This window comes from Gorilla gorilla, chromosome 2 (assembly GCF_029281585.2).
Source record: "Gorilla gorilla gorilla isolate KB3781 chromosome 2, NHGRI_mGorGor1-v2.1_pri, whole genome shotgun sequence".
NCBI lineage: Eukaryota > Metazoa > Chordata > Mammalia > Primates > Hominidae > Gorilla > Gorilla gorilla.
The window spans coordinates 149,624,714-149,648,690 of record NC_086017.1 but is presented as its reverse complement, the minus strand read 5'-3'; the positions used below and the strand labels follow the sequence as shown (position 1 = coordinate 149,648,690).

The window sequence follows — 23,977 nt, the reverse complement described above, 5'->3', positions numbered from 1 at the left end:
TAGGCATCAATGCTCCATTTTATTATGAGAATTTGCCATTTAAAATAGAAACCTCAGCAGAAACGAATTTCACCATGCATCTTCTATGTACTTAACACGGTCTTGGATGGTGAGGGTGAAAAACAATTCAAGTAGCTTGAATTGTTCCCTACTGTTCAATTGGAGAATAAACAAATATTAAATACCAAATACAATATAAGTAGCTGCTTAGCATGTAACCTTAGCAGATGCCTAATCAACATTTCTTAAAACTTAAGTGTTATCAAGGCTGGGAACTATTAAAATGGAAAATACTCAGTATCAACAGTAAATGCTACAGGCGGTGGGAAGAGTCCATTTCACTATGGATTGACTGACTTAATAGAGGAAATAGGTTTGAGACATGACTTGAGTCGGCAGAGCATAGTATTTGGACTATTCTGGAATAGAACATCTGCATGTGAATCAGATAGCAGAAAACTGGAATAAGAGTAACATGACAAAACTTTGTTCTCGAATGTTGCCCTGCTTCAGAAAAGTGGCAGTGAAGGCAGAGGCAGAGACAGAAAACTGACGGCAGGTAGTGTCGTCTGTGTTGGTAAGAGAGAAGAGGAGGTCCAGGAATGTTGGAGGGGATGAGAAGTATATTTGGTCTTGTAAAGTCTGAAATGTAAAAGAGGCGCTTGTTTAAGCATATAATTTACATATTTTGCTTTTAACATGTTATTTAGGTGAACCAACCATCTCTTTAGAAAAGGTGAATAGCCTAAACTTATCTGAAAGCTTCCTTTTCTCTGATGGTGACACTCTTCAGCAGTCTCCAGTGCTTTGCTATGAGAGTCAGACATAGACCTGGGTTTGGAACTTGGTTTGCATTTTTCTACGGAAATAATGCTACACGCTGGAGTTTGGCCCTTAGACTACACAAGAGTATTTAACTCAAGGTATTTAAGTATATCAGTATAACATTTTTGCCAGTAGGGAAATACATTTTTAGCTCCAGGTCAAATAAAAGAACAAATATCCAGGCATACAAGTACCACAGGTGGCAGCCAGAAAGGCTTTGGCAGTGTTAGCTCTTGGCAGTTTTGAGTTGGGTCACTTTCTATTTCCATAAAAAAGTGACTTCCCTTTGGCCAGTCACTGCCCAGGAATGCTGGTAGTGGCTCCAGAAACAGACCTCCCCCAGCGCCTATGCCAGAGGCAGGACACTTTCTGGTACATACATTCAGGTAAGTCCTAAATCAGATGGTATATAATTACCTACTAAAAAGTGGCACTTGTTTAAGTATATAAACACTGAGGTTTGGATAATTTAGTAGGCACAAATATAACATTTCTTTCTGGACTTGAACAAAAAAATCCAACCAAAAAAAGTAGTTCTTGCTTTTAAATAACCTCTTCCTTATGCTATTCAGTCATGGAGTTAAATTCCACACAAGAATTATATGTATATAATTTCAAGTGGTTGTTCTGATTTAAATGACAAAATATACATATATTGGATGTAAGTGATCCAAAGGAAAAAATATATACATATATATACATTTTAATATAAAGGTGAGTGATAAGAATTCTCATCATCAGCTTCTGGGCTGTCCATTTGGAGTCAGCTCATACCTGTAAGACAGTTAGGTTTGGACTTAACGTTAGTAATGACAGTGTGTTGTGGTAACAGGACAAACTGCCTAGTCCTGCCTGCCTGGGCCTCTGTAAGACCAGCAGAACCTGTCTCTCTGTAAGTTGGCCAGCCAGGGTTCAGGGTTAAGGCTAGAGTTTACAGGTGTCTTTTAGGGTATCAGTGAGATCTGCAGGCAGTAAAGCCTTAAATAAAGGTGTTCATCTCCCTCCCTTCTTGATAACCAAAGGAGCTGAAACAGTACTGAAAAGGGAAAACTGTCTTGCATAGCAGGATAACAGTGATAAAATGAAAGGGCACACTTACCATTGTGAAAAGCCCTTAATCAGATCTTCTTTTGATAAGTCAATCAGTACCTAAATAATCACAAATAATTAGTTCCCTGCCAAAACACTGCAGTAAGGAAAGAAATTGGGATAAGGCAAATTGATCATAATCTACTTGGTATATCAAATATCTCTTGTACTTACTTTTCCTAACTCCTTTCTTCTGTGTGAGCCAAGTGGCCTACTATTTTTCACTGCAACATCTAGTGACCTCTTCTTTACTTCTTCCATGGGAACAAAAAATTCAAATCTTTAGGAAGCAAAAAGGAAGTGAGAATTATGCATTTCATTCAGTTTTCTTGAAAATCTAAAGTGCTTCATCCATTTCCCTACTAAAACAGAAGGTACAGACTATTAGGAGCACCTAGAGCAGGACTGGCTCATAACTACTCACGATGTATCATTATTACAAATAATCACTGTCCAGTATTGTTCACAAAATCCAGAAGTATTAAGAGGCTGTTTGCCTAGAAGTGCCTCAGACTGCTGTGGCTTAGTTTGCATCTATCTTTCTCCAATTCTACCTTTGCTACCACTCTTCTTTTTGAGACGGAGTTTCGCTCTGTTGCCCAGGCTGGAGTGCAATGGCGTGATCTTGGCTCACCGCAACCTCTGCCTCCTGGGTTCAATCAATTCTGCCTCAGCCTCCCGAGTAGCTGGGATTACAGGCATGCACCACCACACCTGGCTAATTTTTTGTGTTTTTAGTAGAGACAGGGTTTCACCATGTTGGTCAGGCTGGTCTCAAATTCCTGACCTCAGATAATCTGCCTGCCGCAGCCTCCCAAAGTGCTGGGATTACAGGCGTGAGCCACCACACCTGCCCCTGGCTACCACTCTTTTAGCTGGCCCTCCTCACCTTGAACAGTACCTATTCATAGGACCACCTCAACCCCCTTCTCACTTTTTTTCTTACCAGCTAAGGGCTAGAACACTGAACAGTTAGGTTTGCTACAGTTGCATGGAAAACAGTGGCCACCTCCTATGGAGTAAGGCAGAGGAAACCTCTTACTTTTAGGTTTATTTTTAGGGTGGAAGCTGCCAACTCTGCCTTCCAGATAGTCCAGGCTTATCTTGCTGTCATACTTTTGAGAATTAGTAACAGATTTAGGTTTGTCACAAAAGTCAAAGTCAAATGTTAAACCTCTTCCCTCATATATTCCCACATAATTTTTTTTAATCCCTTAGCCACATAGTAGCTACCACACCACAATTTTGACATCTTTTTATAATTATGTCAGAGCTCCCTTTGAAGGCAAAATCTCTTACTTGTGTGGCTCTAGAGTATAGGATGCTGCCTGGCATAAAGCATTCAGTAAATGTTGAATGAATAGTCTCTCTTCCTCATACCCTTTTCTTGATACTGATGAACTCAAAGTGTAGCTCTTGAAGGAACATAATAGTTCTTAAGATATGGCCCAAAGAGGACTCAGTGTAACCCTTTTTAAAAAAGTTATTGGCCAGGAAAATTATGAGATGTAATATTTTCCTAAGCTGGCTAGAAATGTCTTTTTAGAACCCTGAAGCAGAAGGTACACGCTGATGAGATTCAGACTTCTAAGAATAAAAATATTTGGGATGAGACTTGCCACCACTGGCCCATCAAAAGCAATTAATGTGATTAGAGTCACCTTTGTCCCCAAGGACATAGGTGGACAAGCCTTTGTGGAGAAGGGGAGGGTATCTCCTCTACCCATCACCTACGTTTTGTTGCAGGAGGGAAGACAGGCCAAAGAGCTTCAGGCTTTAGAGGAAACTTTAGGTCCTCAGGCTCAAGGAATATTTAACTGCTGGAATTAAAACAGATCAAAAAAACATTTGAACATTCAAATCTTTTTACTACCAGAGAGACTTCATTTAAACAGAAAGAGTAGGGAACATTCCATATTCAGGAACACTTTAGCCTCTATGAGCAGTAAATGTAGGTGGCCATTTTGATAAACTTCTCTGGCACTCCATTTTCCCCACTAACGTACAGAAGCTTCATGAAGTCATAGACTATGTTGTCTTGTTCAGCCATAGCCCCTTCCAGCATCTGGCAGGCTGCCAGGCAACATAACAAGTACTTGGCAAATACTTGAATGGGTGAGGCACTCTAGGCAGGCCACCAGCCCACTTACGTCTCATCAAACAGGGGTTCCAAGGTCTTCCGCTTCACTGAAGTCTTCTTACGACATGCCCACTTCCTTTCTGGCAACAAGTAGACACGGACGTAGGGATCAGCTCCACTGCTGTTACATGGTGTTAGGTTTCTGATTTGGTGTCAAAGACATTAGGAAAAAAAAAAGGGCCCTGGTTTTCAAACACTGAAACATTTGAGAGTTTCAGTGTTTGTTTGAGAGTTTCAAACACTTCAAACATTTGAGAGAAGGCTATATTAGCCATTCAGCATTAGATACGCTTGAGGATAAAAATGCTCAGTGGTCCTGATGATCAAAAGTAATAGTCTGTAGAATTTAGAGGACAAAGTATCAGATGCATGGTTTTGACAACACGCATCTTTATAATGCTTGGAGTAGAGCAAGTACTTTCCTTCTAAGGGAAGTTTGAGATTCTCACTTGGAAAATGTACTGGCTACCAGCCACTCCAGACAGTCTTGCAGTGGTTGCGTCTGAGCAAAGCCCTTGGCTCTTGAGCCCATCAGCATCACTGAAGAATGATGGCCAAAGTGCCCCTTTGAGGACTTGATTACAGTGTTCAGAGGCCTTCAAATCTCATTTTTCCCCCAAAGTGTTATTTATCTTGGGACTATGTGCCCTTTTCATTGCTCTGAGTGTCCCTACTCTGATTTATGGTCACCTGATGCTCCCAAAGGACCTCCCTGGCCCTAGAATCCCTTTACCTGCAGCCATTGATTAGCACGCTGAGGCAGCGCCGCAGACACACATAGCGCACTGTGAGCTGAATCTCGCCCAGCTGCCGTCGCCTGAAGTCCCCACCTCTGTAAAGAAAGAGCCCGTCACTTCTCTCGCCATAACAAGCATTGGCCCTCTTCCGCCACCCCCAAAGACAAAGAAGCATTCCTGCTTGAGGAGTATAGAGCCATGTAGGATAATAATTCACAGTGAGTTTACTTTCAGATGGAATTCAGTTCCATCCAGCATTCATGTATAATTATCCTACTTCGTAGTAGGAAGAACGGGAACCCTGAAGTGGAATCTGCCTTTGTATCTGCCTTTGTATCATGATTCCTTTTGGGACCTTGGATGAATTTATTAAACTTTTATGATAGTTCCATCTTGTAGGGTTATTGTGAAGGTTGAATTAAATCAGGTAACATGCTAAGCCCATAGTAAACCCTTCATAAATGACAGCCATTTATTACATAATTCTACATATTAAGCTTTCCATGTCATCCCAGTATAACTCAATGGTTCTGCTGGAAGGGACCTTACCAACCAGAGTCCAGCATCTATTTTATAGTCAGTACGCAGCTAGAGCCATAAACAGCCTGTTTGGCTCTCTCTCCCTTGTCCTGTGTTCTTTCTACCACACCATGCTGCCTCTTAGGAAGATATTTTGTGAAAAAACAACTTGCACAGAAATGTAAGTTCATATCTACTTTTCCATCCAGCGAGGTATTTTTCATACAGGCGATTTTAGAAAAGATTAAGCAGAGAGGTGCATACTCAATGTTGAGGCTGATATCTGCCAGGTCAAAGCAAGAAGAGGCCAAGGAGTTGAGCGAGGACATGCTGGGAGCCAGCCTCTTGGGCGGCCATGCGAATGGGGAGGCAGGGCATTTCATGGGTCTGGGTGACTTGATGGGCCCTGGAGAGTGGGGACCTGGGACAGTCAGGAAGATGGTGGCTGGACTCTTCTTCTCCCCGATGGGCTCACAGAACCTTTTGGCACTGTCCTTGCCTTTAGGCTCTGGGCCTGTCTCTTGGGATGTGGGCTCAGTGGCAACGGTGGTAGCACTGGTGGTGGTTGTGGTACTCCTGGATGCGTCCTTAGTATCAGAAGCAGGGTCTGGGGGACATGGCAAATCTGTAGGGCCTTCTTCCTGAGGTTGGGCTTTGGGACCCTGGTTGGTAGCCACTTTCTTGATGAGCAGAGGGCCTTTCTTTAGGGCTTCAGGTCCTGTGTATGGGCTCCCCAGCTCTCGTTCCTCCACTTGCAGGAACTGCAAGCAGATAAGAGCGTGGCTTATGAGCTGAGTCACCACTTCCACAACCTCAGCCATTGTTTCCCGTTCCCCCTTTCCCCTCAGTTGTGAATTATAAAGACCCTTCCTAGGGAACTTCCATTTCCAGTAATACATATGGTGTTCCAAATATTCTGAAAAACTTGTTAGAAATGCCAAATAAAATGAAGCAAACGTCCTTTGAAATGCATAGCCAAATTCACAAGAAAATAAGGATAATTCTGTTAAAAAAAGAAAAAATCTGAAAAATAAGTTAAGCTTTCCTAGGGTTGTATATCAACCTTGGAATTCAGGGAGTTAGAAGAGGCTGTGAGGCTAGGAGCTGAAGGGAAGACCCATGAAGGTGGGATCTCTTTAGTTAAAAAAGTAGTTTAGGACAAAAATTATTCGGCCTACCAGCAAAGACTGATGACAAGAACATGTGTTTGTCACAGCCTGTACTCTGGTTGAGGGGACAAAGTCTTTCCTAATAACATGGCACCTCATAGGCCTGTCCTCATATGAATTTTGAGTATAAATATGAGCTACCTATGGGATCTTGAAACCCAAAGTTAAGAAATATACACAAAAATGGACTCAAGTTTGTAATGCTGCTTCTGCAGCAAAAGCAGAAGCTCCTTGGAAGAGAACAACCTCAATCCAGGTCATAAAGGAACACTGAACATATGTTTGCAATCCAAGTTATAAAACAGAAATGAGTCACCATCAAAAAGCATCAACAGACAAAACAAACATCAAAATTTAACTCCCAAGATCTTCAAATAATAGAACATACATATTAATACATTGTAACATATTTTCAAATGACCAAAGATGGAATATAAACATGAGAAGATAATAAAATTCTATGAGAAAATACCAAATAGATTTGGAAAAGATAAAAATAGAAATGAAAAATCACCATTGAAAAAACTATGAACAGGTTAAACAGCAAACTAGGCATAGCCAAAGAATTAGTGGCCTGGAAGATAGCTCTGAGAGAATTAGAATGTACCACCATGAATACAGAGAAGGGAAATATTTAGTTGAGGTCAAGAGACATGGAGGATAGATGAGAAGGTACATTATAGAAAATTCTAGAGAGAGGAATTTAAGAAGAATGGAGGAGAGGCAATATTTGAAGAGCCTGTATCTCTTCGAATATTGACTTGCTCCCATTCAGTATTTCAAAATTGATGAAAAACATGAATCCATCTCCTGGCTTCTTCCAGGCACACAGCAGGTGCTTAGTGCTGGGGCAGTACACCTTGCTCCATTGCCAGAGCTCTATTCCTCCCCTCCCCCAGGGGACCGGAGAGATTTACCCGAAGCACCAGCCTCATGGAGATGAGGCTGTCCAGGCCTGAGTGGTCCAGCTGAAAGCGCTGCTCAAGAGTGAGGTCAGCATAGGGGAGGATCTGGCACAGGGGGACCTCCAGCATTCCCAGAGCACACTCCTGGTCATCATCAAGCACCTGGGCAGTGGTCCAGTCACAAAACAAGAGGATAACCAAGCCCCACCACTCCACTACTAGTATCTGAGCCCCAGCCAAGTTTGGGTTTACTTCAGTCTGTACTGTGCTTCTATGGGCATCTGGCCCTATTCTGAAAACTAGAATGGGATCAGGCCAGACCTGGTCCTTGTCTTCTGTCAGGGAAGATAGTGACTCAGAGTAGAGGCAATTATGATCTGTATGAGCTAGTCTGTTAAATGCCCAGAGCCAGGGGGCTTTGGGGACTGATGAGCTGTGCTGCTCTCCAGGCAGGGCTCAGGGCCCTAAAAGATCCCAGCTCCACCACTTGTTGGTCATGAGATCTTGGACAAGACATTGTTTTTGCCTCTCTTTGCTTACTCTACAGATCTTTTGTGAAGATTAAATGAAATATATATTTTTTAAAGTACACCATTATTAATGTCCTGTGTAGATAGGCTACTCTGGGTACTGTGTAGCAAATATAAAGACCCTTTTGCAGGGAAAGTCACGGGACTTGAGGATTTATCCTCCCACATCCCCCTATACAGTGACCTCAGGCACTAGCCTTAAGGAGATGAGGCCTTGTGGGGCCTCAGTGTCCTCTCTTACATACAAGGGGCTGACTTTAAACACTGCCAGGAGAACCTGCTCAAGGTGCACTTCAAGCTTCCCAGCCCGCCTGGCTTAGAAACCTCTTAACTCTGTTTCAAGAGCCCTTCTTCCATCAAACCTTCAGATGGAGCCGCTCAGTGGCCACATTGTGCACAAAGAAGGAGAACACCTGGCTCCACACAGGGTCCTTGTTGTGGGGACAGGTCTGGGAACAGAAGAGGGAGAGATCATTGAAGGGTTAGGTTGGGCAGAGCTGGATACCGGCACCCTCTGCTATCACTCTGGCCACCAGGTACCATTGGGAACCTTACCTATATGCCCTGGGATCAGACCCACACACGCTACAGCTAGTGGGAGGCACTAGGATGGGACAACAACACTCAAGGGCAGGGATTGGTTTGCCAGGAATTTTTACGGGGGAGCTGAAAATCATATGGGCCTTAGAGCTCACTTCAGGAGAGGAGAGGCCAACAGGATTTCTGCTGCTGGACTGAGAAAATTCATGATTGGTAGAAAGGACACGGGCTTCAGAACCATGCCCAAGCTTGAACCCTAGTTCTGTGTCCTTGGTTAAGTCATTTATCTCTGATTCTCAGATTCTTGAATTATAAAACTATTTTGTGAGGTTATTCTGAAGACTAAATAACATTAAGTGCCTACTAGGCATTCACCATAAGTTAATTCCCCTCCCTTTTGCCTCTCTCCCTGAGAAGGGCTGGGTCCTTGTTTCCTTACCCCAGGGCTACACACCAAGCTGTCTTACCTTACTTGTATGTGTCTTCTTGCCTACAGATAGTTTGACATAGGAAGAAGGGTCTTTGCTGACCTTGTTCTGTGAGGAATCAAATCCATAACAGTGAAGGTGGCATAGTCAATATCAGCTTGAGACAGTCCTACCCCCAACCCCCAGGAGCATCTGGGGGAACTGGGGCCACCCAGTTACTTCTCTTTGAGAGAAAGCTACTCCAATGCCCCAGTCCCCCTGGGCTGTCATTACTGTGCAAGCCCCAGGACAGGACCAACCCCAGAAAGCAGTTCCAAGTTAAAAGACCAGAAGCCAGAGCTGGGCCTGGCCAGGCACAGGCTCTTGTTGCCTGGGGCTATGAAAACAGAGTGGAATTGGGCTCCTCCTCTTAGCTGTGTGACCCAGAAAATGGTAATAAAAATGAATGACACAGTCATCATGAGACTCAGGGATAACAAATGTGGGGGATGAGTTGCCAAGCCTAGTGCCTGGCACACAGTAGACTCCACAATCAGCACCTCTTGTTATCCCCAGGCTGTGTGTGCACAGACTGTGGCCCAGCAGACATGGGGTTGTGGTTACTCTGGGGAGAGAAGCTGTGATTTGCCCTCCCTGGAGTTTTTAGCCACATACTCACTCACTCTGGCAAACCTGGAGAGTTTTTTGGCTCGATATTCACCATTCAGGTAGTCAAAAGGGTTTCTCTGCAGCACAGGAATAACGGGGTTAAAGCAACACAGGACAATTTGAAAGTGATGGGCACTTTGTTGCATTTGTGTGACACTCTGGACATGTCACCACTCACCGGCAAGTTGCAGGCACTCTCCAAGAAGACCACGAGAATGGCAGTGGAAAGGCCACCATGGTCCTGCAAACAGACACAGACCCTCACTGGGTACTCCCAGCAGCAGGACAGAAAGACTGATTTTGGAGAAGCCTACTCATGGCAGAAGAAAGCCAGCTAGCCCTCACACTCCAGACTAGCTGCCGGAGGACCTCTCACAACCTAGCATTTTGTTGAGGTTAAGACTATAACTGGTGCATGACAAATTCAAGTTAGACACTGAGTGGATTTCCCTATGAACTGGGAGGACAGGCATTGACACAGAGTTCTAAGGACCCCATCATCTAAAGATGATGGAGATGCTCAGAGGACATTTGCTGAGAGCTATCAGGAGCTGCCCTGTGTGGAGACGGGCTGAGTGACATGTTCTTCAGGAGGTGAGCAAGAAGGGGGCATCATCTCCCTCCCTTCCTCCACCTGCACACATCTGGCACGTGTGCTCCTCCACCTTTCTGCAAGGGAGCCCTTGACACCCCACACTCACCTCAGTCAGAACTTCTTGGTCAGTAAGCAATGAAAGCCACTCCAGCCGCAGGTGCAGCCGCCCGCTGGTTGTGTCATTCAGGACAAACCACTGTGGGGTAGGGGCAGAAAGCTCAGGGAAAAGGGTCAGGGAGATGCTACTGATGCTCTCTGGGCAGCCCAGTCCTGAGACCTGGCGTCCTAGTAGGGACAGGGAAACCTGTCCTAGTATGGGAAAAGGTGGACCAGCCCAGACAGGGTATGCTCTGGGCTCAGAGGGACTGGGAGATGTGGTTATAGGAAGACAGAAGTGCTACACTGTGGGATTAAAAAAAACCCAGGCCCAGCCTGCCCTCCCCTATAATGTGACTGTCCCCTGCTGGGGTCCTTAATCTGTATTTCCCAGGGAAACTTCTTCCAGCCGGGGCCCTGGAGAATACCCTGGAGCCATCTGTGCCTCACCCAGCTCTTGCCCTGAGGATGGACATGTGTGCAGCCTAGCACAGAGGGGGACCACAGCATAGGAATAGCTGGGCTGAAGCAAGCTGCTGGAGCTGTCCATAGGAAAGGGCTACCTTGAAACTCCCCCGAGGGTTGCAAGCACCAACTGTACCTCATCCACCACTCTGTTGGTCATGACATCTCCAAGGCAGATCTGCAGGCTGGAATATACAGGGAGAGGGGATTGGGTCAGCTCAGAGGAAGAAAGCAGCAGAGGGCATGGAGGCCCACGCTGGACTCTGTTTTCAGATATCTGAGTGTGGCCATTAAGACAGAGGATCTTACCCCAAGGAACCAATGGGAGACCACCATCAGCTCGAGTGAAGGAAAGACTAACTACCATCAGGGCTGCTCCCACTGGGTGTGCTACTTGGGGAGGAAGGGGGCTCCCATCCCCAGAGGGGACAAGCAGAGGCTGCTGGACACATCACCTCTGGATTTCTCAGTGACAGTGCGACTAGCATTTTGGGTGGGATGATTCTTCATTGTGCAAAACTACCCATGCATTGCAGAAATTTGGCCTCCTGGTCCTGTACCCTTAAATGCCAGAAGAACCACCTCTCACAGTCATGTCAATAACCCCAAATGCCCCTTCATTTCCAAATCTACCCCAGGTGCCCTACGAGGGAAAGTATAGTTGGCATGTGATGTAGTTTGGATGTCTGTCCCCTCCAAATCTCATGTTGAAATGTGATCCCCATATGTTAAAGGTGGGCGGGGCCTAGTGAGAGGTGTTTGGGTCATGGGGGCAGATCCCTCATGAATGGCCTGGTGCCCTCCCCACAGTAATGAGCTCATGCAAGATCTGGTTGTTAAAAAGAAGCGGGGACATCCTCACTCCTGTTGCTCCCTTCTCTCTTGCCATGTGACATACCTGATCCCCCTTCACCTTCTGCCCTGAGTAAATGCTGGCACTATGCTTCATGTACAGCCTGTAGAACCATGAGCCAGAAAACTCTCTTTTGTTTATAAATTACCTGGCCTCTGGTATCCTTTATACCAATAAAATATGGACTAACACAGCATGTGTGTGTGAGAGGAGGTAACACCCACACCTCAGCTTGCCCCTAACTCACCCTGAGCCAAGCCCAACCAGAAGGTCCTGACAGCCAGAGGGGAAAATGTAATTCTATATAACTGTAAGAAACATGCTTAAGCTCAAAACACACCTGAAATCAGTTACTAATACATAAAGCATGACCCACAAGCCACACTTCTAATCTGCAACATTACAAAAATTGCAACTGTTTTCATTAAGATAAAAATAAAAAATGATAAGCAACATCTGGTGGTGAATCTATGTGTATTAACATCCAGGCTAATACACATAGATTCTGCTTGTTTCTGAAACTGTCAGATTGTGCCCCTCCCCGTTTGTTTTGTTTCTACTTTTCAAAATTACATGATCTTGGAAACAAGCTAAACAACACAGGAATCTGAAAATTTGGGTAAACCTGCCTTTTCTGCTTCCTCATCTGAGATAAGCAGTGTTAACAGTCTGCCTTTCTCTGCTAACATGAACACACGCAAAAATACGCATTCAAGGTTCCTCTCCCAGATGATGACTCAAATGACATGTTATGCCCAGCTGCTCTCCCCCACTTCATAATGGGTGTCCTCCAGGTTAATACACAGAGATTCCACTTGTTTTTCAGAGCTGCAGAATATTCTGTAGTTTGGCAATGGAAAATGTATTCAAACATTCAGCCAGTGTTCTCTGAGGTTAGATATTCATTTAGGGGATGGGGGTGTTCTTTTTCTTCTATGGATAGTTCTGCAATAAACATTTCAGATACTAGGGCTTTTATTTTATAGGAGATTCTGGAAGTGGGACTGCTGGACCAAAATACATGTAAGTTTTAAATTTTGATAGCCAGCCCCACCCTGATCATTTTAGTCCTCTCATACCCCTGAAGGGCTGGGTTCTACCCCCTAGAGCATGGCCCAGGGTTCCTTGGGACTGAGCATCTGGCCATCCATGCCAGCCTTGTCTACTACTCCAAATGGGGACTTGGTACATTATCAGGAAGACAGAAAGCAAAGCCGTAATATACAAATCTTAGGGTCCTCTCTGTACCCCCCAGGGCCTAGGTCAGGGCTGGGCACTTGGGAGACATCTGGGAAGGTTTGTGGTAGGAATGTAGAATGGTGAGGCAGGTTGCCTGGCACAGTCACCATGTCAGGGTGACCAGAGCGGGTTGCTAGTCATTAAGTGGTAGGAGCAGGGTATCTAGCCCAGCACCCCGCAGGGAGGGAAGGCTGCCTCCAGGCCCAGCTGTGCGCCCTCCTCCTCACCTGCCCAGGAAGTCATCCCTGTCGGTATCCTCATCATACAGGTCCACCTCCAGGTCCTGTCCAGGGACTTCGTACACCATGAACTGGAAGGAAAAAGAGGTGTCTTGACCTACAGGCAACAGTCGACCTTACATATGACCCAAAGGGAGCCAAATCATTGCTCAGAACGCTAGCAGGTTCCTGACCTCCTCAGTGCCTCAAGAACCCCACCCATAAGAAGGGAGTGAAGCCCCTCCCCTTCGGGGGGAAGAGAAGATTAGAGAAAACATGTGCAAGCCATGGCAGAGCAGATGCCCAGGGGACAGCGGCTGTTTGTTCTGAATGGGCCATGCGGTGTCCTGAGCACCTGTTCATTACATTCTCCTGGCCCCCCGGTGAGTCTACAATATCAGGAAGCCCCAAGCTGCCTTTTAGCACCCCTGCTTTCACTGCCTCACCCCAAACGTAACAGAGCATCCAGATGGTATATTGAGAGGAGAAGTTGAGAGGGGTCACCTAAGATGTGGCTCCTGGATCGTGTAATCTGGGGGGCTTAACAGGCTGTGGGTCCCACCCTTCAAATAGTAGGGATTGTGGTTGAACTTAAGGAAGAACTTCAGGCTCCTGGTGTTTGGCTCTGACAGGGGAAGCTGAGAGGAGTGGAGCAGAAATGCCTCTAAGGCTCTTTCTCTTTGATTTGGTAACTTCTAACAAAGTTGGAAGGGGAAAGGAGGTAGGAATTTGCCTTCAGGCTGGCCCTTTAGTCGGGCCAGAGTAACCCAGTCTGGAAGCCTGGTAGATACGGGAGCGGGAATTCCACAGACCTGCCTGTCTCCAAGGCCCACTCCCTGCCTAGTGTTGCCCCTGGATTGCCTCTGCCCGGCATGACTCAGAGTGAAGGATAAAAGCAACCAAGGAGACCCTTACCTCAAACACTTCGTTCCAGGTGGGGTTCAGGTTCCTGTAGATGGTCCTACTCCGGAAATGCTGTAGGCCGATGCTCACCTTGGCGTAGGGATCTGACTTGCCTCGGAGCCCCAGAAAGTTGTCCTTCTGGGCCAGCTGCTCTGCCTCCAGCAAGTGCACTCTGATCACCCCCTGGAAAATGTCCAAGCCCAGGGCTCACAGCTGCTTCCTGGGGGCCTCCAAGTCCTGGAGTATCAGAGCTAAAACCATCAGAGATCACTGCTGCCCCCACATTGCCCCCTCCAGGGTCTGGACCGGGAGATAGAAGCCAGATACGGCAGTGACCTGGCCAAGGCCACACAGCAAGTGATGGCAGGGCTCTCTCCATCAGTATGCCCTGCCCACAGCCCTGGCCTCCACACTCCCTGCCTCCAAACTGCCACATGAATGGCTTATTCAACTGCAGCTATTTGTCTCCCTCCTGTGCCAACAATCATGACACCTAAGGAAGCTTCCTCCTTTACTCCAGCCCCCTCTGTTGTGTGTCCTACATGTAGATTCCAACAAGGGAGTCCTAGCATCCCTTCTCCTGGCCCCTGTGGGCACTGCCAGCTGCTGACAGTAGGTACCTGCACTCCTAAAGGCCCCAACACTGAGCCTCATCCCCACCACATTCTGGACTGTACTACAGGGCAGACCCCCTCCCTACACTTGCATGAATAGATGTTTAAAAGGAAATGAAAGAGATATAACTCTGTTAATAAAGACTGGAGCACAGGAATTAGGAAAGGCATAGTTCATGGGTTTTGAGGTATATCTCCTTCCTAGAATTTTTTTTTTAACATTAGTAAATACACATGCATTTACTCTTTGACCCAGAAATCCCACTTCTAGGAATCTATCCCAAGGGCATACTAGCAAAAATATAAAAAGACATGTATGCAAGGCTATTCATTACACTACTATTTGTAATAGTGAAAGACCCAACACAACATAATGGTCCATCAATAGGAACTGTGTTGAATAAACTTCAGTACATTCCCATAGTGAAGTACTTTGGAGCTCTTAAAAAGAATGTGGAAGATCTCTAATCTACACTGTCATAGCATGATCCTCATGACATACTCAGTGTTAAAAGCACACTGGGGGCCAGGCGCAGTGCTCACACCTGTAATTCCAGCACTTTGGGAGGCCAAAGTGGGTGGATCACCTGAGGTCAGAAGTTCGAGATCAGCCTCGCCAACATGGTGAAACCTGGTCTCTACAAAAATACAAAAATTAGCCAGGCTTGGTGGTGTGCCCCTGTAGTCCCAGCTACTCAGAAGGCTGAGGCTGGAGAATCACTTGAACCTAGGAGGCAGAGGTTGCAGTAAGCCAAGATCACGCCACTGCATTTCAGCCTGGGCCACAGAGCAAGACTCCCCGCCACCACCTCCCTTCGCACCCACCGCCCAAAAAAAAAGCATGCTGGGGAAAACTCTACTATGCTGCCATCTATCGAAGAAAGGGGGAATTTGAATATAAGCAAATATGTGTCATACGACCATATATATGTATTTGTTCATATTAAGTAACAAAGGACAGGTGTGGTGGCTCATGCCTGTAATCCCAGCACTTTGGGAGGCTGAGGTGGGCAGATCACTTGAGCCCAGGAGTTTGAGACCAGCCTGGCCAACGTGGCAAAACTCTGTCTCTACAAAAAATACAAAAATTAGCCAGGCGTGGTAGTGCACGCCTGTAGTCCCAGCTACTCGGAAAGCTGAGGTAGGAGGATTGCTTGAGCCCAAGAGGTGGAGGCTGCAGTGAGCTGTGATTGTGCCACTGCACTCCAGCCTGGCTAGGCAACAGTGCAAGACCCAATCAATCAATAAAATGGAAGGATAAACCATGACTTATAAGTGAAGGGTGGGGAGTAGGTGGAGGGAACAAGGGATAGAAGCCAGACTCCTTAAAATGTAATTTGTTTTTTAATTGGACTTTGGAAATGTACAACTACTTTACATAATTGTAAAAGGAAGTTAAGGTATAAAACCCTAAAAGTGGAGAACAGAATGAAACAAGTCAATGTAAATATTCATGGCCAGTTGTCACAAACAGAGGAAATATTCCAAGTAAGTTTAGAATGCAGTAAATTTGACACTACCTCCCAAGTGGGATACACCCCAAGGACAAAATGTCTTTAGTAATTATGACGTGGGCGATGGTGTTTGTACCATTTTTCTGGGACTGTCAAGCATTAGTGTGAAATAAAGCCAATGCACCACATGTGAAGGCTGAGAGGATATTTGCGCTGCCTCCTAGCAGGCTGGTCTGTGGCTAGTACTGGGTACTCACACAGGGCAGAGGGAAGCGCAGGTTGGTCAGATCCAGCCCCTTCTTCACAGGCACAGTCACACGGTTGGGCAGCACCAGGTGGGCGGCAATGAGGTCCTCCAGCAAGCTGTCTGACACATCACTGGACACAAGGCAGGACCAGCTGTGGAGGGGTGGCACTGCCTCCCCCATGCCACCTGCCACTCCATCCCTAGCAGGAACCAGGAGCCCAGCTTGGTAGGGTGGGCCCCACCTAGAGAACAGCCCTGACCCCACTTGCCTGGGTAGGGGTGGGTGTGCCTATACATCGTGACAGCCCCTGACATTCTATCTCAACAGCAGTCCTCCCACCTACACGTCCCCAACTCCCTCTGCCTCCAGGCTACTTTGTTCTTGGAGGGCACACAGCACACTGGCTAAGAGCAAGGCTGAAGCCTGTGTTAGAATCTCAGCTCCACCATCGACTAGCTGTGTAGCCTTGGCAAGTCGCTAACCTCTCTGGACCTCAGCATCCTCACCTCTAACCTGGAGCTAATAATGCGTATTCCTGGGGTTGTTTGTTCGTTGCCTGACTCCACCTCCTGGTACCGGGGGACAGGGATGGTGCCTGGAACAGGGCTGGCACGGTGTAAATACTTTTTGAATAAAAGAACGCATGCCTGGATTCCCTTTGTCCAGTGTGGGTGAGATCCATGCAGATGTCAGTGAATAAGCGAGTCAGCGGCCCTCCCCTGAGTCTGATGAGCCAGCTGGTGCCAGCCCTGACCAGTCCAAATGTCCCTTCCTCCTGGGGAGGTGTGTCCAATGGGGCTGGTGCCTTTCTCTGCTCCTCTCATGGGGCCTGGGGCTCTGAGAGCAGCCTTCACTTGCCCCCAGATGGTGAGATCTCCAGGACCAGCTACTCCTCACTGGCCTCTGCTGTGACCGTGCCCCTTCCATGCCTATGTTTGTGACCATGGTCAGGGGAAGTCACATCGGCTTCTCACCACACACTTGGTTTGGAAGGGGTGCAGTGAGGAAGAAAGGACACTCGTGTGTCCACACCCAATGTGCCGCCACCACACAGCTGAGTGTCCTCCGAGGGACCCAAGGCAGAGGAACCAGGCTCCCCTTTTACTGAGGAAGAGCCCAGAGAAGTGAAGCAACTTCTCCACATTCACTCAGTTGCTCAGCGACAGAGCCAGGAGCTGGCTGCCTCTGGTTCCAGAGCCACACAGCCTCCCCTCGGACCACATCTCAGCAGACAGAGCCACTCTCCCCCTGCACCAGGACGGGGACCTGAACGTCAGCCCAACACTCAGCAAAGCACTTTTTGCCCACTACATGGGTGTGGTGTGTGGTGTGTGTGTGTGGTGTGGGTGGGGGGTGTGCTGGGCACAGTGCCCACCCACAGAGGCCACACAACACCGTTAGCCTCCCACTCCCACTCCAAACAGACCAATGCTTCTCCCTCTGCAGAGAGCACCAGGAGGGAAAGCACCACCACTGCACAGCTCCTGTCACTGGCTGCAGAGCCCTGGAGGCCCCCAAACTTATGATCTCCCTCGAGGCTCTCCCAGGCACCTACTTGATTCCCGGCGCATCCAGCAGGTTGGTCAGGCCAGTCCAGTTGATCTGTAGGTGCTTCAGGGGCAGAGGGAAGCTATTAGGCTGGAAAGGGTTGGGAGCCCAGGGCTGAGAACCCCCTGCCAAGAGCCTCACACCCATGTGAATGGAGAACCCAGGCTTCCAGGGTGGGGGTTCGGAGGAAAGCAGGCAGAGCACCCTCTGCCAGGGTGTCAGGCAGGCGAGGCCACCCCCCAGCCCAGCTCGGGCATCTAGCGGTATCGAGGGCCCAGGCCTCAGCTCAGGATGGGGCAGGGGCTGTGGAACCTGCTGCTTCCCAGGCAGAACCCCTACAGGAGTGGGATCGTCCACATGGCCACAGGCTGGCCTGGACTTTGAAAGCTCTGAGTTTGAGCCTCGGCTCCAATTCAGACCATCTGTGTGACCTTCTCTGAGCTTAGCTGCCTCATCTTAGGGAGGGCAGAGTCTAACTCGAGCTGCCTTAAGGATTAAATGAGATAAGGAGTGTGACTGCCCAGGTCTCAGTGGGCTTGGACAATGTCCATTCTCGGACTCAAACCCAATGTCTAGGGCCCAGCAGACCAGTGCCTACTCCCAGGGAGCAGCAGGCTTACCGCGGTCCTTGGGACTCACCGGCTTCTGAAGGAAGAATACAGTCACAGCTCCCACAAAGGGCTTGTCCACTAGGAGGGGCTCCAGGATGACCCGCAGGGTGCCCTGCAACTGGATAGGCACAGAGGGCCCGTGAGGGGCCCAGGCCTCCTTTCTCCCCATGCCTGCTGGGCTCAGCTGAGGCCATCTGCTGCCTCATTTCATGCCCACGCTGCCCCACATGTCAGGGCCACCTGCCCCAAGCTGCCTGCTCTCACAGCAGGAACCGTACTTAAGGTGCTGAGGCCTGGACACAGCTGCCACCTCTTGCCAGCTACCAAGGGGCCCTGAGCTGGCCCCACTGCCTTCCACGGGTGTGCTGGCCTGAGAGACCTATAGCCTTTGCCAAGTTTTGGGCTGGCCCAGCCAGCAGGAACCCAGGAATGATTTCCAGGCCCAAATCAGCTCTTCTACTCCTGCCAAGAGTTATTTTCACCTCCTGGGTCCACCTCAGTCTCTAAGCAATGGCTTTCCATCGCTCCATGAACACCATCTCTCTCCTCGCCAGGCAGCCAAATCCTCTCCCAGGGCCTTTGCAGTCAGATGAGGCTGGGGTCTCTAGAGCACAGTAGTGGGTTGGTGAAGCCCAGCCACCACTTCCTGGCCATGTGACCTCAGGCCTACAGCTCCTCTGTAGTCACCATCCTCTGTGTTTAGTATTGCCACCACCTTCTGCGGCCTACTCTTGCATGACCTGGCTTCCCCTTCCCTGATCCCCACCCTGGGGGCTGGAACAGAGGCAGCCCCACCGGGCTCCACCCACCTGGATCCCGTTCACACCAGCCTGAATCTTCTGCAGCTCCACACTGATTTCACAGTCCCCGATGTAGCTGAAATGGGTGGAAAAGGAAGGTGGGGAGGAGGGGTAGGTCCACTTGCTCAGAAAGGTTGGGAAACTTGCCCAGTGTCACACAGCTGGAGCCCAGGCAGCCAGTTGCCGACCCTGAGCTCTATGCACTGGGCACATGGCCTAGTAGCCTCAACCTTTCTCAGCTCTGCTCAGACCTGACCCAGACCCTGATCCAAGCCCAGACCCCAGGAGGCAGCCCCTGTGGGTCCCTGCATTCAGGTATCCCAGGCATATCCTCATCTCTGACCATGAGAGCAGTGATTCCAGGCACTCACCTCACCCCACGATACCCTGAAGATGAAAAGGAGGGGCTCTTGGTAAACACGCTGCCCACCTTTCCACCCCTGCTGTCCCCCTGTCCCATCTCTGCCCAGGTGTCTTTCATGGGGACACAGAAGCAGCCCCCACTGCTTACATCCCAGGTGCTGCTGGGGCTGGTAGAGGTGGGCAAAGGTAACAAGGCGTCAGGCTTCAGCATAGAAGCCCAAGTCCACCCAGTGGCTCTCGCCAGGTGATGGGCACAGGGAGCCCAGAATGGGTGCCCTTGAGGGTAAAGATCAGCAGATCCTGTGAAAGCACTGAAGGAGACTCAGGGAAGGGAGAGGGGCAGCCAGCACAGATGTGCAGGGCACAGGCAGAGGAGCCCAATGTCACAAATCGCAAAAACCGAGTGCCTCTTGAAAGGGCAGGAGTGAGCCGGATGGGGAAGATGGGGACCCCGGGGGCTGCCTGGGCAGCTGAGTGGGCCACACAACCTCGATGTGCCCTGACTATTCCTACAAGGATCTTGTGGCAGCGCCCCAGGGGCTGGGAGCACCTGATAGCCTGTCACCATCCCAACCCACTTGGGACCAGCCCCTAAAATGGGGATGGGTGGTCCGAAGAACCAGCTCCTATCTTCCCAACATGCTGTCAGTGCCAGCCTCTAGGCTAAGGGCAGAATGAGACATGGGAAAGGAATGGCAACACTCTGGATCCTCAGGAGTTGGTCCTTTGTCTTTTAAAGTGCAATTCAAATCTTGCCACTTCCAGGAAGGCTTCCTGGACTGAATCTCCCTCCTTCCTGACTCACGCCCATTATGAACCTCATTTCAAAGAGATATCCTTGCCCAACCCCCTGAACTAGTCACTTATGTGTCTTTGCATTCTCTATTTTCCTGAGGTGCCGCAGAGCCCAGGTCTCCAGCTGACCTCTCACAGCCTGTGCTTGGAACTCCCTGGGCCTCACCAATGGACTTCACATCTTCTTACCATACTTGATCCCACTAGACACATCCTCTCTGAGGCAGCTGGTCTGACTCTCCAAGTGACCCAGGTCTAGCTTCCAAGAAAGCTCTGCTGCCTGGGCCTTGGAACCCAGAGTATGCCAGGGGATGGGAGAAGCTGGGAGGAGGGGAGGGTCCTGTGAGGGGTTCCACAGCCCAAGTCAGAGTATATATATACTACTCCATCTTCAAACTGGCTGTTCCCAGTGTCCCCTGCACCCCGAAGCCCATACCCAGCCCGATAGAGCTCACCAGATCTGCAGGTCCACAGTCACACGTCTTCGGTTGCACGTATTAGTGTGTGCCTTGACACCGTTGACCCTGGGACACTGGAAGAAATGCCAAAAGGGCTAGGTCAGAGGCTTCTTGCAGCAGGGGACAGCTGCCAGCTCTCCCCCCGGCACTGGGCTTTGTCAGCAACGAGCATGACCACCATACTTCCAAGATGAGGCACAGACATGTAAATCTATCCTGCAGCCCAGAGACTTCCCTCCCTAGAATGTGCCCCCTCCTTTCTCTCCCTTCCTGCCCCTACTCACACAGCCACACAGAGTGGCCCCGAGGCCAGGCCTGTTGTTCATGCCCCATAGCAAACTCTGGAAGTGGGTCCTTTCCCTTTACATGTGAGGAAACTGGAGCTTACAGAAGTCAAGTCACTGGCCCCACAGCACAGGGTGGAGCTGGGCATAGGCACAGGAACTGGAGGAAGCTGGCAATACTCACAGGGGTGAATGAATGCTTATGGCAGCTGAAAAAAATTTTTTTAAATGTTCATGGGTGTGTGAAGAAAGGGGGTGTGGTGAGCGCACTGGGTGCTGGCCAAGCCCAGGAGGGTTGTGTGAGGAGTCCTCCGTGACCCCACGATGGAGAGGACGCGACATGTGGGGAATGGGAGAGCAGAGGGGAGGGGGGTGGCCAGGACATGAAGAGTGCTGAATGCCAGGATCAGGAGGCAGGTGTTTCTCCTGCAGGGCTGGGACATCTGTTCAGCCTGCAGCTTCCCCCTCCAGGTTCTTCTGATATGGTAAATATCATTTCTTAGGATTGCTTGCCAGCAGTGCTACATCCCATAGACCAACGGTCCCCAATCTTTTTGCCACCAGGGACCAGTTTCTTGGAAGACAATTTTCCCACAGACCAGGGGTGGGGTGGGAAATGGTTTTGGGATGAAACTTTTCCACCTCAGATCATCAGGCATTAGCTTCTCATAAGGAACATGCAACCTAGATCTCTCACATGCGCAGTTCACACAGGGTTTGTGCTCCTATGAGAATTTAATGCCGCCGCCGATCTGACAGGAGGCGGAGCTCTGGCAGCTCCCGGCTGCTGACCTCCTGGTGTGTAGCCTGGTACTGAGAGTTGGGGACCTCTGGCGTAGACACAACCACCAGAGGAGCAGCCTGACTGAGCAGGCTCTGCTGTGAACACAGCACCCTGCAAGCTTCTTGGCTCCTAGCCTGCTGAATTCTTCAAAAGCCAACAGAGCCATCACCTTTTCCTGGAAGTCTTCCCTGACTCCCACAGCCCCTCCACCCCTCCATTTCTGAACTTGCATTCCTCTGCCATCATGCACGCAGATACTGCCACGTTGTCATCCACCGGTTGATGTGTTCCTCCCACAGGAAGGGATGCAGCCACACCCAACTCTATGATGCCCAGCACACAGCACGTGCTCAATAAGTCACAGGTGAATGAAATAAGAAATGAATGCATGAACCAACAGATGCTGGCACAAGCCAGTTTGAATGGCAGAAATCCCAATCTCCAGGGCTCAGGCCTGCCTAATCCACCCCTGCCCAGGGGCTAGCCAGGAAGGGCTGGCAGACAGCTCTCAGCAGCCTGGCCTGTACTTGGACACCTGCTCGTTGCTGGGAAGACCGGATGCCAGTGCCTCTCATTTACTGGGTCACAGTGGTCTCTGGCTGGGGGATACATTTTGGATGATCAAAAGATTCAAGTCACTAGGGGCACTTCGAGGCAGGAGGAGTAGGGCACCAAGGCTGAAACAGGAAGCCCAGTCTAGAACAGGGACCATGACATTAGGTGTGCTGACACAAACTTCATTGGCCACAGACCGTTTCATCCTGGGACACCTGCTGATCTTCACAGAACTAGCATGGACTCGTAACACTGAGTGCCATAACAGCCAATTAGTGGAGAATATAAAGCGCTAGGCGGCACTGACTATCCAAACTGTGAGCGTGTGTTCACCGGCTCTGAGGTTAGCAACTATGATTTCCATCTTTGTATCTGTCTGGCTACCACCATGGCGTGTCTTCAAAGTTCTCCTTAAGAAAAGTGGAAATATCTCCCACCTCTCCTTTCTGTTCCCTCTGAGCCACGCTTCCTTGGAACCTGGGGAGATGATGGTACAGGGATGTGGGGGAAGGGTGTCTACTGAGGCTGACAGGCTGGGAAACGCAGGTGGGGGGGGGGTGTCCCCCTGTAAGGTCCAGTGGGATCTTTGCAGTCATATGACTGACCTGGGTGGGAGAAAGGTGGGAGGAGAGGGAACAGAGAGAAGACTGCACAGCCAGTCCAGGCTGACCCTCCCGAGACACACCCACCTTCTGTCCAAAGTAGAGCTTGGTAAAGGTAAAGGTCCTCAGGTGGATGCTCTTCTCTCGGATCTTGGGCTCAAGTTTCTCCCGGAACTTGCTTTCCATGATCATGCTTAGGTAGGGCCAGGTCTGAGAGATGATCTGTGAAGACGGGAAGAGGCTCTTGGTAGTCAGGTCTGTACCCCCACTGCAGACCCACAGCTGCATGGGACAAGGTCCTGATTCTCTGCAGCCTGGTCTTGGGGTGGGGGTTCCTATGCTGCAGCACTCACCTGCTTGCCTGCCCACCCATCTGCTCACCTGTTCATCTGTCTGTCCGTCAAACATCTGATAACTACAGCCGTGGTTCCCACTGTCATGCAGGCAGCAGGACCCCAAGATTTGGTGCTATTCCGCAGAGCACCAAGAAATACTCATTCACTACATTTAATATTAGAAAGCCCTTTAGTTCTGTGCTAAAACATAATCTCATTCTACACTGTGGTTTAAACAAAAAGTAGCAGATGCCAGAAGTTTAAGAAAAAAATTACAGAAGAGGAAGTTAAATTGTTTCCTGTGGATTTCATTTTCTAGCAATCAGAAAAGGCAGCCTTTGCCCGATTTCTGCAGCAGAATGACTCACTGTGCTGATTTGGGAACGAAGTGCAGGACCTGGGGAGAATGAAGATGGCAGAGACAGGGGAGGATGGTGGAAATCAGAGGGGAATGGAGGGCGGGCCAGCCAGCAGGTACTTTCTGTTTGGGGCAAGGCTTCTCCATCTTCTTTTTCTTTTTTCTCAAACGGAGTTTCGCTCTTGTTGCCCAGGCTGGAGTGCAATGGCACGACCTCGGCTCACTGCAACCTCCACCTCCTGGTTCAAGTGATTCTCCTGCCTCAGCCT

The 23,977-nt window shown here is 49.1% G+C and overlaps 1 protein-coding gene across 9 annotated transcripts in view; it reads right to left on the bottom strand.

Annotated features, from left to right (window-relative positions):
• Positions 1–23,977, bottom strand: part of ESYT3 (extended synaptotagmin 3) — a 53,098-nt gene continuing 29,121 nt past the window's right edge. For 3 of the 9 annotated variants that reach the window (XM_063704247.1, XM_063704244.1, XM_063704246.1), the window contains exons 3-23: positions 23,103–23,237; positions 20,788–20,864; positions 19,184–19,250; positions 18,403–18,492; positions 17,771–17,826; positions 16,225–16,345; positions 13,912–14,082; positions 13,006–13,088; positions 10,823–10,871; positions 10,232–10,321; positions 9,709–9,771; positions 9,545–9,607; positions 8,922–8,990; positions 8,277–8,363; positions 7,397–7,546; positions 5,575–6,071; positions 4,788–4,886; positions 4,065–4,196; positions 2,089–2,194; positions 1,925–1,974; positions 1–1,599 (exon numbers count right to left, since the gene is read on the bottom strand). In XM_063704247.1, coding sequence (XP_063560317.1) covers positions 1,563–1,599; positions 1,925–1,974; positions 2,089–2,194; positions 4,065–4,196; positions 4,788–4,886; positions 5,575–6,071; positions 7,397–7,546; positions 8,277–8,363; positions 8,922–8,990; positions 9,545–9,607; positions 9,709–9,771; positions 10,232–10,321; positions 10,823–10,871; positions 13,006–13,088; positions 13,912–14,082; positions 16,225–16,345; positions 17,771–17,826; positions 18,403–18,492; positions 19,184–19,250; positions 20,788–20,864; positions 23,103–23,207 — 2,262 coding nt within the window. In that variant the 5' untranslated portion in view covers positions 23,208–23,237 and the 3' untranslated portion in view covers positions 1–1,562. Of the gene's footprint in view, positions 1,600–1,924; positions 1,975–2,087; positions 2,195–3,648; positions 3,735–4,064; positions 4,197–4,787; positions 4,887–5,340; positions 6,072–7,396; positions 7,547–8,276; positions 8,364–8,921; positions 8,991–9,544; positions 9,608–9,708; positions 9,772–10,231; positions 10,322–10,822; positions 10,872–13,005; positions 13,089–13,911; positions 14,083–16,224; positions 16,346–17,770; positions 17,827–18,402; positions 18,493–19,183; positions 19,251–20,787; positions 20,865–23,102; positions 23,238–23,977 lie in introns of those variants that run through there. The other 6 variants (XM_031009819.3, XM_019024359.4, XR_002005363.4 and 3 more) reach the window with 6 other exon arrangements.